General features: G+C 50.6%; 1 protein-coding gene across 1 annotated transcript in view; it reads left to right on the top strand.

Annotated features, from left to right (window-relative positions):
- Window positions 1-17,262, top strand: part of LOC119433600 (myb-related protein B-like) — a 200,707-nt gene that overhangs the window by 118,854 nt on the left and 64,591 nt on the right. The window contains exon 13 of the mRNA XM_049659049.1: window positions 5,711-5,834. Within this exon, the coding sequence (XP_049515006.1) occupies window positions 5,711-5,834 (124 nt within the window). The remainder of the gene's footprint in view (window positions 1-5,710; window positions 5,835-17,262) is intronic.

Genomic DNA, 17,262 nt, shown 5'->3' with positions numbered 1-17,262 from the left:
TGGGTATCTGCAACGCCTAATCTACGCTGCATCAAAATGGTTTGGCTGAAAACGCACTGAAAGTGCCCGAAAAAGTTTAATTCGTCAGTGCGCAGGGCGAGAAAACAGCTTTAAGTCGCGCAAAATCACCGCAGTTCATGGAGCCATATCTCTTGTTTCCTGCCACCGAGCGCCGCCATCTTGGTATCGTTCGAAAGCTCAAAGTTTCGCCGTCCCGCTTCTCAATTCGTCCGTCGTTGCCAGCTTGTAACAAACGCACAAACACCAAAGAAGCGCGGGTCTGCGTTAGGTAGTCACACGGGCCCTCTGATAAAAGCGGGCCTCCGATTGGCTGCTGAGCTGAAAGGCGTCTCTCCATTGGTTGCTGCTGTGGCAGGGGCAAGATGGCAACCGCAGTTGTCTGCTTCGTAAACCACGCCGGCGTCTTCACTTGACACACAGAATTCGGATTACTGAGAACTCCCAGGTTAGTGATGGATCGTCGCTCGTTGGCGAAAAAAACTTTGGACGAAGCACACCTTCGGAATACGGAAGCGCTCCTACGGCAAGAAAATTACGGCGATTAGCGGGAGACGTGGAGGCGCACCCGACTGAACGAGCGCAACCTTGCACCGTGGATTACGTGCTGCACTATCTTGCACCGTGTGACTCCAGCAGCGAAACTCACAATCGCCCACAACCGCACTATAACCAAAGCAACAATTTTCAAGGTCCGCACATATGCAAAACATGTGCACCGAGCCGCCACGCGTATGCGACAGTCGAGGAATGCAGCTAGAACGTTTGCATTCAATTTACAGTCGAATCTCGTTAATTCGAACCAAATCACGCGGCAGCGCCTCCGATCGGCATTGCTCCGGCACTGCGATAGAGTTTTATAAAAGCTTAGGAGAGACCCCTCAATGTCGCCCCCAAACGAAAAAAAACTACAAAAAAACAAGAAAAAAAAAAGCCGCGGAAATTTCAGCCTCTCTCAAATAGCAAGGTTGCCGATTCTGCGTTGCACCGGAACATGCGTGTACGTGCAGACGTCTCAGCCACGCTACCGTAGCCACACGTAGAAAATGGCAGTGAACCCTTCTTTCTCCTTTATGTTTCCTCTACTTTCTAGTCACGTGTATACCTTGCACGCTGCGGCTACGGGGCAGAGGGAAGCAGCGGCGCTGTCCCAGGCCGGCCAACGAAACTGCCCACGCCGGCAAACGCCCACTTCCCGATAACTGCAGAAAACAAAACTTAGGGGAGCTGGCGCCTGGCCGGCTGGAGCGGCGGCGCCTGAACGGCGGTGGGTGCGCACGGTGACAGTCGAAAGTGAGGGAGCTACGAGGGAGGGCGAGGGGAGCCACCGAAGCAGCGGAGTTGCTGAGGTGAAATCCGCTTCCCTGCCGCCCTCGTCCCTCACATTCCACGGTCTCCGCGTGTGCTGTGCTGTGCCGGCGCCGCCTGCTCCCTGAAGTTTCGTTTCATTATCGTGAAGCGAGCGTTGGCCGGCGTTGGCAGTTTCGTGGCCTTCGCTCGCTATGCGGGCCGTGATATTTCACAACTCGCACTCAAGATTCCGGTTTCAGCCTCACTGGCTGTTCGTTCGCACCACATACCCTTCTCCTCCACTTCGTCTCTTTCTTGCTCGAGCACTCCTTGGGGTGCCCGTTTGAGGGGAGCATTCGCCGTCTTGGGGTGCCCGTTTGAGGGGAGCATTCGCCGTCTCAGCTGGCTTCCGTACTCCCAGGCAGCCGCACTGTAACCGGCATTTTGTTTCCCGCAACTGCACTATAAGCAATACGTGTATACATGGAGTGCTATGGGAAAATTAACGGGAGTCTGAAAAGACCGCACTATATCCGGTCCTGCGCTATAACCGGTTACGTTATAAGTGGTCTATACTGTATCTGTCGGTCAAGCTAGTGGAGGACAAAGCTGGTCCGCCTCACATAGCATGGTCAGACTGCTGCATATGATTGCGAGCATGCACTCAAGCCCTGTCGTGAACAAAGCAAGCACTGCTCATACGCTTTACTGTTGCATGTAGCTGCGATCTGCTATGCAGTGTATATACCGTGACCGCCGCGCGGTGACATGACAAGTTCACTGGCTAAGCGCACTCTGGCTCGCTGACGACAACCGAGTTTGGCTTACATTTGCCGTGTCATAGGCGCCAAAATCAGAAGTAGCGTTGCTGTCAACATCAAAAGCAAATTTGAACTGCACGCCATGGTGGCATTTAGAAGGCGGAGCTGTAGGCACGCCCCGCTCCACCGTAACCTTCGCAGTGCAAGGCATTGAAGGAGTGGAAGCTTGCAGAGGCCATGTTTGATTGCCAATAACTACGCTTCTGCTGAACGCATTCTTGAGGCAAAGTATTTATTTATAGCCTATTTTCACTTAAAATTGCTTTCTCCACTTGGGTAAAAAGTGGTTCAGGGCCCCTTTAAGTAGAATCTAAAATACAAGATCGAAAGCTATTTTCTCAAAACTGTTCGTCTTGCCTCCTGCTCAGCTTGTCTCGCTGATTACTTTGCAACTGGTAGGCCTATCTGAATTCCATTTGTTTTTACAGTGCAGCTCTTAAGTGCCCGTTCCTCCGTTAAGCGTCAGCGTGCCTCAGCGGCATAACTGAGCAAACAAGCAGAGCGAAAGAGCTTGCACTCTTGTGCCAAATGCGCCAGATTGTGCCATACGAGATTTCCTGCGCCATCCTGATAAAAATAAACAATTTTGCGCCGAAGTGCGCCAAAATTGGCGCTTGCGCATTACGTGTGTGGCCGCATTCGGTCTTTTATCTTTAAGATAAGAGTGAATGCGGAGTGCAGCGGGAAAATGGTGAAAGCCAAGGAGGAGGGTGCATGAGGAGGAAGCCACCTTGAAGCACCACGAGGTGACGCTCACGTCCGTGCCAGCAGCGGCACCAGCTGTGTGGGGAAAGAAATAAAACCAGAGTTTGCCTTCACGCATAGTGTTGGCCGCAGTCGTATCCCAATAACGATTATAGTTGCGTAAAGGGCAGTTGCTGAGAAGCGGCAACGGTGTGGCCGCTGCGCTTTGTGGCTCTGCCAGTTGGTGGAGTGATTGGTGCGATGCCTGAATATATAGCCTATTTTCCGGTGTAGAAGTTGCGTTCTTCTCCTGAATTTTTTGTTGGTGTGTCTTGTCGAACGAGGCAACTTATATAAGTTTTTTTCTTTCCGGAAAAAAAAAAAAAAACTGCCGTCAAAATCGGATTGGATGCTGTGGCCACGCTAACCGCACTGGTTTTACCTTCTCTGGCAGTTGCTATGGGTGGTGTGCGCGCTATGGAGGTACCGGGTTATTTTTGTGATATAGTTGCCGAGCGCCATGCGAGAAGGACGGAGCAGCTATGCAAGCGGTGGCATGCCGACTGCGACTGCAGCTCTCTTTCAAGATGTAGAGCGTGCCACTGTGCAAACTACACAGTTGCTACCAAACACCTCTTGCTCCTTTCCTCCCTTGTACGCCATTCTGCTCACCATTGCACGGGGGCGATGTTATCACCCTTGTACCTCATATGGAACGTCACAGCAGAAATGCGCCTCAAGTGTCATTGCTATCGTAATTACATAGGAATGGCACTCATACGCTTGCGCGTGACCCGCGTTCACGAAGTGAAATGTCTCTGTATTTTTTTTCAATCGCTTACTGAATGAACAGGTGCGTCTTTTACACCAGTGCGACTTATGTACGTCTTTTTTCGTAAAATTTGCCGTTTTGAGGGAGGTGCGACTTTCACATAAGTGCATCGCATAAATGGTAAATAGGTAGGGAAATGAAAACACGTATACAGCTGCACTCAAATTTCACATAGGAAGTGTCGTAATTATCGGTGATTTTTTTTTTTTTTTGCGCTCTTTGAAGTGCACTGCAGTTCAGGGCGTGATAATCTTGCTTTGCCAGTGTGACTTTTTCAAAACTAATAATTCAACTAGTTGTTTACAGCGTAGATTGCTGCTGTACATTCATCTCTTCAAAAATAAGAACTAAGAAAACAATGTGAATAACAATTTATAAATGTCACCCCCTCAACCATCCATTTTGGAATGCACTGTGCTTCAAACGGGTCTTCTATCACGTTTTGTAAGTTGTTCAGGCTTGGAACAAGCCCAAAAGGAGAAGAAAAAAAATATGCAAATAAAAAATTGGCGAAATAATTTTGAAATTGCTGTGATAACATCACAGAAACATTACTAGTACCTCTGCCTCATCAAAATCAATGAAGAAATTAGGAAGTTGATTTAGAAAGCCCCCATCATCTTTTGTCCCCCCCTGTTGCAGTCATTTCTTCCCACAGTGAATGTGTGCCACCCATTTGCACGACTGAAACAAGGTACTTTTGCGCTGCATCGTTTCCCAAGAAATCTGTGTGCCCCCTTGGTTGGTGACTTGGGTGTGTTGATGAGGATTGGGTGAACAAGGCGAGGGGATGCTACAAATGTTTTGTTGAAAGACAGCACTGTGCTTTCCAAGCTGTTCATAGTTTTGTTTTGTAGACCGAGTCTTCTGTTATTTACTTTTTTGTCATTTTTTTACAGTAATAATGTTTGTTAAAGCTTTACTTCAAAATCTGTTGCCTCCCCACTGTCCTTAATGTGTTAGTAACCATATGTAGTAGTCCTATTTGTGTGCAAATCCTGCTACTGCCTTACATACAAGGCTAGCAGTACACAATAAATAAGTATTGACACACCCCCTTGTTTGAGAGTCGGAGCTCAGAGTTGATCAGATAGGCTGCGGTACAGTAAATCGTTGATACTCGTCCGCAGGCGTATGCATTGTTTAATGCAATCAAACTCGTTCATCCGGATGTATAGACACAAAGCGGCAGAGTTCGCATTGCCATCAGTGGAATCGTACATAAATGACAGCGACGCCACAACACTTTGTGCCTTTCAAGCCTTTAGTCTTTCGATAACCCAGCGCCACCCGTTAGTGCTCATAACTGCATAGGCTCTGTTCATAATCACGATGATAGCCACCGCCGTTTCGTTTGCCGCAGCGTTTGCGGCAAACAGTAGTTTTGATTTGACTTAATGCAAAGCTATCGACGATGAAGCGCACCAGCTACACCGCTTTGTCTATTGGCGACCATGGGAAAAAAAATCATTGCGATGTGCGAGCGGCAGTGAAAAGAGAGTCTTCGATGACACACACCACGGCCAGTACCTTTGCCACTGCGAGCTCTAATATGTCGCAAGACGACAAGAAATTCTGCTTTCACTCTGCTTTTGTACAAAATAGAAACAGTATTTCCCGATTCGTTTTGTAAATAAAAGGGTGTTGACGTAATAAATAAGCCTTTGTGTATTTTCTTGATACCCTTGATAATTTGACATTCGATTAATTCGTACATTTAATTCAGTCCGATGAAATCCAAATTAATGAGGTATTACTGTACTTGCTTGTTTTCCAGCCATGGCAGTTGCATTTCGATCGTAGTGAAATTCAAGAACTCTTGTTTACTTTGATTTAGGTGCACAGTAAACAACCCAAGCTGGCCAACATTGGTAAGGAGTTCCCACTATGCCGTGCCTCCTGATCAGATTGTGGTTCTGGCACGTAATACTCTAGATGTTATTTGCTTACTTATTTAAATAATCTATTTCTTTTTATAATTTTTTAAGCAGCAGTCCAACTTAATGGCAGACACATAGGTGTCCTTGGAGACTGCGAGTTTTTTGTGTCTCACCTCATTTCGCAGTGAGCCTTTGAATACGCCTGTGATGAAGAAACTTAGCGGCAAGGAGAACGGGCCACGGACGCCTACCCCGTTCAAGAATGCGCTTGCAGAGCTGGAGAAGAAAGGGGGACCTATCGTCCAGCTGGTGAGTACGCTCTATGCCAGTGTATTTTTGTTGTTGGAACGCGCCTTGCATCGCATCACACCAAGGAGCCTCGACAAGAACAAGTGTGGTCACATCCTCAATAGCGATTCACGCAGCATGATCTTCCACTGATACACGTATTGGCGTAACAGGCAGCCTGAACGCTGTGTGGAGGGCACCGTTTGTCGCTGTTATGATTTGGTTTTCCCAAGTCAATGCGGGGTTGTTTGCCCGGGAGTGTATTTGCACTTGCATGGTTCTAATTATTTTGGCCACCACTGAGACTAATTCGCAGTGGGGAAAAGAAACCGAAGCCGATTGTTAACGAGACATGAACATATAATTAACACAAGCCATCACACACACAAACCAACTAAGCAAGATACTAATAGAAACGTTCATGCACTTCTAGATGTTCTCACACAACAAACATATATATAAAACAGTAAAGTCCGTGACCGGTCACAATTACTTGGCATGCGTCGGTGCAGCTGTACGGGGCGGCGTTGCGACGGCCAGTCAGGTGCAATGCGTCGGACGCTGCTTGCTTCTTGAAGATCATCCGCAGCTCGGCCAAGGTGTCGCAGGAGAGAAGTAGGAAGGGCTTGCCTTCAGCACCATATCACCAGGAACACCAAAGGCCGGAGGTAGGACCGGATCGTCGCTGAAGTCATGAAACTTGGGCCCGTAGCCCGGCAGCTTGTCTTCTCCGCCCGGCGCTCCCGAAGTCTTGAGACTCGGACCCACAGTCCTACGACCTCGCTTCTCCGCCCGGTGCTCTTCAAGTCTTGAGGCTCGAACACAACCTCGCTTCGTCGACTCCGCGATTCTCTGAGGCAGAATCCCATTAAGGACAAAGCTGTTTGTTGGACAACGCTCGCAAACATTTATGAAAACAAACGAGAAGCAACCCATAAATCAAACACTCAATGAAAAACTTATGATATGGAACGCTAATGACAACAGGCAAGTTTGGGCAGGCAGTGGGTGTGAGTGCGCACTATAGTCTCGACGCGGCGAAACAGAGACGAGAGAAGCGGCGTCAATCTCACAAATGGTCGGGGTGTCGGATCGTTGACCGGGCGACCAGAGCGTGGCAGTTCTGGCTCGGAGCGGGAAGACCGGCAGCTTGGTGGCACGGTTCCGTGCCACCAAGCTCTTCCCGCTCCGAGCCAGAACTGCCAAGCTCTGGTGGCTGTGTTCTGGCCGGGCAGCTGGTCGTGGAACTCGGGCCCGTAGCCCGACCGATCATGTTCTGCCCACGGGCGCAAACGCTTGCCGGCCTCGGGCAGCAGTTGACGATCGGGCAGAGTGGCGACGCCCAGGAACGCGTTGGCAGGAGGCCCCGGTCGGGTGAAGTCCTGGTGGCTCGGGCCCGGAACCCGACAGCTCGTCTTCAACCCCCGGTCTGGTGGCCGACCTTCTCCTGGTGCCGCTTCCAGAACTCTCCCCCCCTTCTGCCAGCGCGGCTCGCTTTCCTGCTGCTCTGGCCAATTCGTTGTTTGCTCATTTGCTGCTTGAAGTTCAGTGTTCTCTTCTGATTGGATTGGCTTTTTTTCCTTATTTTCTTTTCTTGCTCCGCGTGTTTCACATGCCGGACGCTCTTCGACGTTGACGTTTTTCATCCAACACAGAATTTGCCTCGGCGCGCGCTCTCCTTGTCATCCAACACAGAATTTGCCTCGGCGCGCGCTCTCCTTGTCGTCTGCTTCTTCTTGTCTCAATCCACCGCACCATGTCGCGCACTCCACACACCACAGTCGCCAAGATGCTCGGTGTCGGTGAAAGGACAGTGTTCAGGACGAGGGAAGAGGTCAAAACTTTGCATTTTTCGGGTGGCAAACTGTTGACACCCTCGCGAATGGGGCGAAGAGAAAGATGCAGCTCAAAGTTTGACAGCTTCGTGTTATGTGCGCTGTGGTAATGTGTACACGATTTCTTTTTCCGCAGTCAGATACAGATGGTCGAGAAGATAACGAACGAGTTCTCGAAGCGTATGGATCTCCCTTCACTGTGTGTCGCCTGCTTGCTGAGATCAGTTTCAAGCGCGAAACGAGGAGTCGCAACTCACTGCTTATTGACTGGAATGACATCGCCGTATGGCAGAATCGAAGTTGCGTTACGCCACGCTGCGCCATCCTGCTCCAAAACGCATTATTGCGACGAAACTCCTCCCAAGCATGTCCACCACGCCCAATAATTCGGACGGCTTCACGCCACACCATAGAGTCAATGTATAAGAACGTTTCAAATTTCGGACTTCCGATTTTCCGGACTTTGTGCCATGACCGCAAGTCTGAAACGGCACTAATGAAAGCCACCACTGCCACCATTTTGATTATCTCGCCGCCTTGAACGGGTGCTCTTGCACGCAGATCCACTGGCAGCCATAGCCACCACCGCGGCAACGCTAGGCCTAGCTTCTTCGGCGTTTGCTATTAAGCTTCTTGCCTTTCGATGCCATGTTCTTCATTGAAATAGTTTGCCGCTGACAGCAATGGCACCGACTCGCCTTTGTAATCCTCGTGATTGGCTTCGAAGCTCGGAAAGCACTGCGCATTGCATAATACCAGTTCCCGAAAGTCAGCTTTGCCTCAATATAGCATTGTTACGCAGTGAAGCATACGTGAAGTATTGCGACAAGAGTGGGAAGCAGCAATTGTCACACAGTATGTACACACTCTTGCACCCGCCTTCTCTTGTCACAGTACGAGCACCTATATTCCTCATAAGTGTGCTGGCAGGCTTTCAGAGCTTTTTCAGACGTGCCTGTGGCTATTTGAGCCCCTTAGCTGCAGTAAAAGGCATACATTCATTGTTTCAGACTGCCCGACTTCTTGGACAATTTCGGGGGCTCAAACGAGTTTGAAAAACCAGACATTGACTTCCCGCCTTTTTGTTATGATGTTGTGTTGTGAGCTGTGATGCTTTAAATGTGGGTGCAGTTTGTGCCACAGTGATTCTGGGACTCGGTAGCCAGCTGTGCTTGCCCATATCTTGTGTTTTCATTTGCAATTATTGGCTTCTTATAGTGCCTTGTACCTGAAAGTGCAAGCTTTAATATGCAGTATTTCTGTAGTTTGTCAGATCCGTTATACCGTATTTATTTGAATCTAGGCCAATAGTTTTTTTCAAATAATCATATACGAAACTCTAGGGTCGGCTTAGATTCAAGAATAAAAAAAAAAACGAGTTTTTAACTAAAACTGATAAATATGGTGCATAGTTAGCGCCATCTAGAAAAATCAGTGTCGCAGCCGCTACCAGCTACACCAGTAGCCAAGTGAAGTACACGAGGAACGTCGCCATTTTGACCTGTGTAGTGTCGGTATGGTGTAGCATCAGCGCGCGGCATGGCGTTATCGTAATGGCACCAAACAGGCGATGCCACTATAGTACCGCTTTCTAACGAATACCGTATTTACTCGAATCTAACGTGCACGTTTAACACGACCCGACATCTGCGTTATCATATAGCCGTCGGCATTTCAAAATGGCCGCCTCGCACGTGCGTCGAGCCTAGCTACTTAGCCTAGCTACCTTAACTTCCTCCGTGGGCTGCAGTACACGTGCTTAGGCAAACGTCTATCGTCTGTCTTCACGTTTTCTGCGTCTGCTCTATCAGCATGAACTACCTAGTTTATCATGATGCCGCATTTAAAAGGAAAGTGATCATATGTGTGGAGACAGACGGAAATCGCGCCGTGTCACGGGCGTTCGGAGAATCCGAAACTTGCATTTGGGACTGGCGCAAACAGAAGGAGAGGATTTTCGCCAGCAGAGCAATGCGAAACGGTTTCAGTGGACCGAAGCAGGATATAATCTACGACGATCCACTTCGACGATACGATCGCCTTGGCCCTATCTTGAAAGCAATCTGCGACGGGGAAAGTCCGCGGCGCGCCGTGTTTTCGCCGCTTATAGATGAGAAAACGATCGCCAGAAGGCGCTACTGCGCCTCCTGACAGCGCCCCCAATGTGGAAATGTCAAGCAGCGCGGTCGCGCCGTGGTGCAGTCTCTGTTTGTTTACATTGTTTCGCCCGCGCTTTCCTTCGCTGCTCGTGCTCGCGGCGCCATCATTTTTGATGGCGGCAGATTGCGTTCTTGCTGAACAGCGATGCAAAGACTTTGATGCGGTTTCAAGAAGGTTGCCGACGCCGACAGTTTTTTTCGTGGCGGCAACCTCAAGAAAGGGGAGCTCCCACACGTGTAGGGTATTGAACAAATTGTGATGTGACAGTGAGCGCCAAGCGCGTGTCGGAGGTGTCCATCAAGATTGTATACGACATCGAGTTTAAGGTACACGCCGAGTTCAGTAATTTAGTCACTTTTATTTCTCTATGGTGCAGTCGCAGAGACGGTGACGATTGCGGTTGGTTTCGTTGGTCGCTGGACACGCACACACGGCTGCTCTCATTTTGGCTCCCAGGGAATGGCACCCACACTGTCAGTACAGAAAGAACACATGCATTAGGCACCAATAAGCTACTAAAATTAATTAACGATGTAAGTACTACATATGCGCATAATGCCTTATATCATGCTGTATAAATATTTCATGTATATCATGCCTTATTCAATGCAGATGTTAGTCATGACAACTCATTGCATTAGTGAGCAAGGTATCTTTTCACTGCTCATGAGAAATCGCTCGTACAAACTGCTCCGCAAAATGAACCCAGATCACGGTAACCGGCAAATACCTCGGGACCAGTAGCACAAGCGCAAGAATTAGCGGTACATGCCTCATCAAAGAAAATCTACTTTCTCGTCGGGCGAATGTCCAACCGCAGCTAAAGTAAGCTCCCACCGGTGGCCGGCTACTACATGAAACGAAGATTCTTGGCAGGAAGAGTGACGCAGGAAGAATGTGCAAGATGGCAAGTACTTTAAATCATGCTTGGATATTGTGAACCTAGAAAGCATGACCAAGCAACAAACAAAACAGAATTCCGGAGAGGTGGTACGAGAAGGACAGATGACAAGCAAGATTCTTGGCAGGAACAGTGACGCAGGAAGAATGTGCAAGGTGGCAAGTACTTTAAATCATGCTTGGATATTGTGAACCTAGAAAGCATGACCAAGCAACAAACAAAACAGAATTCCGGAGAGGTGGTACGAGAAGGACAGATGACAAGCAAGATTCTTGGCAGGAAGAGTGAAGCAGGAAGAATGTGCAAGGTGGCAAGTACTTTAAATCATGCTTGGATATTGTGAACCTAGAAAGCATGACCAAGCAACTGATAAGGAGATTTACTGACGGCAAGCGGCAGGCAAAAAACCAGTTCAGTCGCCAGAGAGCAACGGTCTCAACGCCAAGAGCTCGAGATCTGCGCTCGCGCCCTACATCTATGAGAGCGCCCCACTACTGCTTGCTCCCTGTTCTTCTTCTTCACTACAATAACCCCGGCGGCGAAGGGGAGCCATCCTGGCGACTCAAGGGGACGCAAGGATGAGAGGGTCGTGATGCGGCTTGAGGCGGCTGACGTGGACCGTGTCGCGACCGAGACGGCGCTTGTCCGAGGAGGGGTTGACCGGCTCAATGACATAAGTGACGGGAGACCTGCGCTCGATGACGCGGTATGGCCCGTGGTACTTGGCAGCAAACTTGGGGGTGAGGCCAGGAGAGTTGAAAGGTATGCGGAGCCAGACGAGGGATCCAACGGCAAAACTCAGCACATGCTCATCGGTGTCGCGGCGATCTTTCTGGAGGGCTTGGCTGTCAGACGTGAACGAGCGGGCCAGCTGACGACACTCCTCGGCATGCTGGGCGACGTCAGAAATTGCACTGAATTCGGAGGCGTCCGGGCGGTACGGTAAAATTGTGTCAAGCGTGGAGGATGGTTCACGGCCATATAAAAGAAAGAATGGTGAAAAGCCCGTCGTAGACTGCGTCGCGGTATTATACGCATAAGTCACGAAGGGGAGAACGACGTCCCAATTGGAATGATCAGAATCAATGTACATCGACAGCATGTCACCGAGCGTGCGGTTGAAACGTTCCGTGAGCCCATTCGTCTGAGGATGGTAGGCAGTTGATGTGCGATGAAGAATACGACAAGAACGGAGCAGCTCTTGTATCACGTTGGACAAAAACACACGGCCTCTGTCGCTCAGCAGTTCCCGTGGGGCTCCATGACGGAGTATGAAATGGCGCAATATGAAGGAAGCGACGTCACGAGCACCAGCCGCAGGGAGTGGAGCGGTTTCTGCGTATCGCGTCAGATGGTCCACCGCGACAATTATCCAGCGATTGCCAGCAACAGAGCATGGAAGCGGTCCATAAAGGTCGATTCCAATGCGTTCAAAAGGGCGGGCAGGACATGGTAAAGGCTGCAGCTGACCGGGTGTATGGTTAAACGTCTTTCGTTGTTGACATGCGGAACAAGACCGTATATATTTACGGACAAATGTGTACATCCCACGCCAGTAGAAGCATTGGCGGAGCCGTTGATACGTTTTCAGCCCGCCAGCATGGGCATGTTGCGGATCTGCATGGAAGTATGCACACACATCGGCTCGTAAGTGCTTGGGTATGACCAGCAGCCATTTACGTCCGTCCTCCAGGTAGTTGCGGCGGTACAAAAGTGAATCGCGTATTGCGAAATGCTTGGCTTGTCGACGAAGGGCACGGGGTTGGCTAGCGGGTGAAGAGGCGCAGAGAAATTTCAAGAGGGACGCGATCCATGGGTCCTTGCGCTGTTCCGAAGGCATGTCGGTGATGGTCAGAGCGTCCAGGGAAAAGTCTACCGCTGAAGGAGGCCCTGCTTCGGATTTGACGGGTGAACGAGAGAGCGCATCCGCGTCAGAATGCTTGCGCCCAGATCGGTAAACGACGTGAATGTCAAATTCTTGAATACGAAGAGCCCATCGACCGAGACGACCAGAGGGATCTTTGAGGGAAGCCAGCCAGCAGAGGGCATGATGGTCAGTTACAACGTCGAAAGGCCTGCCGTACAAATAGGGGCGGAATTTTCCTAACGCCCATACAATCGCGAGGCACTCTTTTTCGGTGACCGAATAATTCGCTTCCGCCTTGGTGAGGGCGCGGCTTGCATAGGCCACAACATACTCAGAGAAGCCGGGCTTGCGTTGCGCGAGAACTGCACCAAGACCGATACCACTGGCGTCAGTATGTATTTCGGTTGGCGCAGCAGGGTCATAATGGCGTAGCACGGGGGGCGAAGTAAGTAGGCGGCGCAGTGTCGCAAATGCGTCGTCACAGGCCGGTGTCCAGTGGGAAAGGTCGCTGGGGCCGGCGAGGAGCTTCGTAAGCGGTGCGATGATGGAGGCGAAATTTCGGACGAAGCGACGAAAATAGGAGGCCAAGCCGACAAAGCTTCGAAGTTCTTTGAGGGTAGAAGGCTTCGGAAACTCGGCAACAGCACGTAGTTTTTCCGGGTCAGGGAGAATGCCATCTTTGGAGACGACGTGGCCGAGGATGGTTAGCCGGCGAGCCCCAAAGTGACATTTCTTCAGGTTGAGTTGAAGGCGTGCGTTTGTAAGGCAGCGGAGAATTGTGCGTAAACGAGAGAGATGTGTAGCGAAATCGGGAGAGAACACGACGACGTCATCCAGATAGCAGAGACATATCTTCCATTTCAGACCGCGTAAAATGCCGTCCATCATCCGTTCGAATGTTGCGGGGGCATTACAAAGTCCGAAAGGCATCACGGTAAATTCATACAGGCCATCCGGTGTGACGAACGCCGTCTTCGGACGATCACACGCCGCCATGGGGACCTGCCAATATCCCGATCGCAAGTCGAGGGAAGAAAAAAATTCGGCACCTTGAAGGCAATCGAGGGCGTCGTCTATTCGAGGAAGAGGATAGACGTCTTTGCGAGTAATCTTGTTGAGGCGTCGGTAGTCCACACAGAATCTAATAGAGCCATCTTTCTTTTTGACCAGTACAACAGGAGAGGACCAGGGGCTGCAAGAAGGCGTAATGACTCCGCGCTGAAGCATGTCGTCAACCTGCTCCGTAATGACACGACGTTCCGCAGGTGACACACGGTAGGGGCGCTGTCGCAAAGGAGCGTGAGGCCCAGTGTCAATCGTGTGAACAACCGCATTAGTTCGGCCTAGGGACGCTTGCGGTAAGTCAAACGAAGTGCGGAACTCGTGTAGAAGGGCAAGAAGCTGCGTCCGTGCAGCCGGATCGAGGTCGCTGTCGATGGAACGGTGAAAAGATTCCGAGAGCACGGCGTCGGATGCAAGGTGAGGGGTCAGAGCGTTCAGCGGATGCTGAGTCTCAGGCACAGAGGGGTCAAGGGGTACAATAACAGCAGCGTCTACAGGCTGAACGTGGCCAAGCGTTTCATTTCGGTGCAAAGTCAGAGGGCCTGAATTGGGGTTGCAAACAAGTAGTCCGGTATTCTCCTGATGAAGCGCGAGGATGGCAAAAGGCAGTGACGTATTGTGGCGGCGACGAAACAAGTCAGATGGCGTGAACAGAACGGTGGCGTCGGAAAGGGCGGCACAGGAAACGGGAACAATGACGGCACTCTGAGGTGGCAGGTCAATATCGGCGGTGACGACAAGCTTTCTATCCCCAGGACCGGCCACATGGGTGGAAGGCGTCTCGGGAAACACAGCGAACTCTACCTGAGCACGAGCGCAGTCGATAACAGCGTGGTTACGGGACAAAAAATCCCACCCGAGGATCAGGTCATGGGAACACGAGGCCAGCACAAGGAACTCAACACTGTAGATCACGTCTTGTATGAGCACCCTGGCCGTACATGCTGCAACGGGTTGAATATATTGTGCGCTCGCAGTACGGAGAGAAAATCCTGAAGGTGGCGTCGTCACTTTACGGATAGAACGGCAAAACGTATGGCTCATTACAGAAATAGCGGCGCCGGTGTCCACAAGCGCAAGAGTTCGTACACCGTCAACAAACACTTCAATAACATTGGCGGGGGACAAGCGAGGACTTAGACAGGTTGACGACGGCGCAGCTCGTGCCTCAGAAGCTGCGGTAGTCAGTTTTCCGCCTCACCAGTGTTGTACCGACGACGCATAGGCGAAAGAGAACGGCGGCGCGGTGAGGGGGACCGACGAGCAGCAAAAGGTTGGGTATCGGAAGTGGGCTGGTGATCACGGGCGCATGTTTCAGGCTCTCGTTCTGGCTGCATGCGATAGGGAGGTCGGAAGGAGTAGTCTGGATATCTCGGCGTATTCGTGGTCGCCGCGAAGCGTCGGCGACAGAATCGCGCAACATGACCCGGAATTCCGCAAGCATAGCAGATCGGGCGGTTGTCTGCAGTGCGCCAAGGATTTGCGTACTGTGGCTGCGCCCCGAAAAGCACCGTCGCTGGTGGCCGAATTGGTGGTTGAGGGGCTAGTACTGGTTGAGGACGTGGCTTCATGACGGCATCCGCGTACGTCAGAGGCGCGGCAACAGGAGCCGGAGGAGCAGCAGACGGCACCACAAATGATAGCGGCGCGGTGACACCAGTCGGCTGAAAGGCAGACGGCAAAGCCTCGGTGACCTGCTCCTGTATCACTTGTCGGATGGTTGGAGTCAGCCTAGGCGTAGGCACTTGCGTGGTCGGAAAAAATGAAAGCTGTCGAGCAACTTCCTCACGCACAAGCTCCTTAATCTGTGACAGGAGCGCCGTGTGGTCGCCGTCGATGGTCAACGCAGCGAGGGAATCGTCTGTTGACGTCTGCCGCCGAGCTAGGACGCGCTGCTTACGTAGTTCGTCGAAGCTCTGGCACAAGGTCACGAGTTCAGACACGGTGCGTGGGTCCTTGGCCAGCAACATCTGAAAGGCGTCGTCGTCTATGCCTTTCATGATGTGCTTTATCCTGTCTTGCTCAATCATAGAAGGATTCACGCGCTTGCACAAGTCAATGACGTCTTCAATATAGCTCGTGAAGTTCTCGCCCTGCTGCTGCGCACGTCCGCGTAGACGCTGTTCAGCGCGAAGCTTGCGCACTGCGGGGCGACCGAACACTTCCGCGAAGCTCGTCTTGAAAGCCGTCCAATTGGCGAAGTCTGACTCATGGTTACGAAACCAGAGGTTTGCGACGTGTGTTAGGTAGAACAGGACGCTGCGCAGTTTTGTAGCGTCGTCCCACTTGTTGTGCGCGCTCACCCTTTCAAACGACGTTAGCCAATCTTCTACGTCATAGTCATCGGTGCCGCTAAAGAAAGCGGGATCGCGCTGACGCAGCGCGCTTGACACGATGACCGATGGAGCTTGGGCCGCGTCTTGCTGGGTGGCGTCATCAGGCATTTTCGGAGCAGTGGTGGGCAACGTCCGGCTTCGGAGTTCCAGGTTTGAAGGGGGTACCCAGCGCCTCCACCACTTTGATAAGGAGATTTACTGACGGCAAGCGGCAGGCAAAAAACCAGTTCAGTCGCCAGAGAGCAACGGTCTCAACGCCAAGAGCTCGAGATCTGCGCTCGCGCCCTACATCTATGAGAGCGCCCCACTACTGCTTGCTCCCTGTTCTTCTTCTTCACTACACAACAAACAAAACAGAATTCCGGAGAGGTGGTACGAGAAGGACAGATGACAAGCAAGATTCTTGGCAGGAAGAGTGACGCAGGAAGAATGTGCAAGGTGGCAAGTACTTTAAATCATGCTTGGATATTGTGAACCTAGAAAGCATGACCAAGCAACAAACAAAACAGAATTCCGGAGAGGTGGTACGAGAAGGACAGATGACAAGCAAGATTCTTGGCAGGAAGAGTGAAGCAGGAAGAATGTGCAAGATGGCAAGTACTTTAAATCATGCTTGGATATTGTGAACCTAGAAAGCATGACCAAGCAACAAACAAAACAGAATTCCGGAGAGGTGGTACGAGAAGGACAGATGACAAGCAAGATTCTTGGCAGGAAGAGTGACGCAGGAAGAATGTGCAAGGTGGCAAGTACTTTAAATCATGCTTGGATATTGTGAACCTAGAAAGCATGACCAAGCAACAAACAAAACAGAATTCCGGAGAGGTGGTACGAGAAGGACAGATGACAAGCAAGATTCTTGGCAGGAAGAGTGAAGCAGGAAGAATGTGCAAGGTGGCAAGTACTTTAAATCATGCTTGGATATTGTGAACCTAGAAAGCATGACCAAGCAACAAACAAAACAGAAATTCTGGAGAGGTGGTAAGAGAAGGACAGATGACAAGCAAGATTCTTGGCAGGAAGAGTGAAGCAGGAAGAATGTGCAAGATGGCAAGTACTTTAAATCATGCTTGGATATTGTGAACCTAGAAAGCATGACCAAGCAACAAACAAAACAGAATTCCGGAGAGGTGGTACGAGAAGGACAGATGACAAGCAAGATTCTTGGCAGGAAGAGTGAAGCAGGAAGAATGTGCAAGATGGCAAGTACTTTAAATCATGCTTGGATATTGTGAACCTAGAAAGCATGACCAAGCAACAAACAAAACAGAAATTCTGGAGAGGTGGT

The sequence above is a fragment of the Dermacentor silvarum genome, chromosome 11 (genome assembly GCF_013339745.2).
Source record: "Dermacentor silvarum isolate Dsil-2018 chromosome 11, BIME_Dsil_1.4, whole genome shotgun sequence".
Lineage (NCBI taxonomy): Eukaryota > Metazoa > Arthropoda > Arachnida > Ixodida > Ixodidae > Dermacentor > Dermacentor silvarum.
This window is presented reverse-complemented; position numbering and strand designations above follow the sequence as displayed.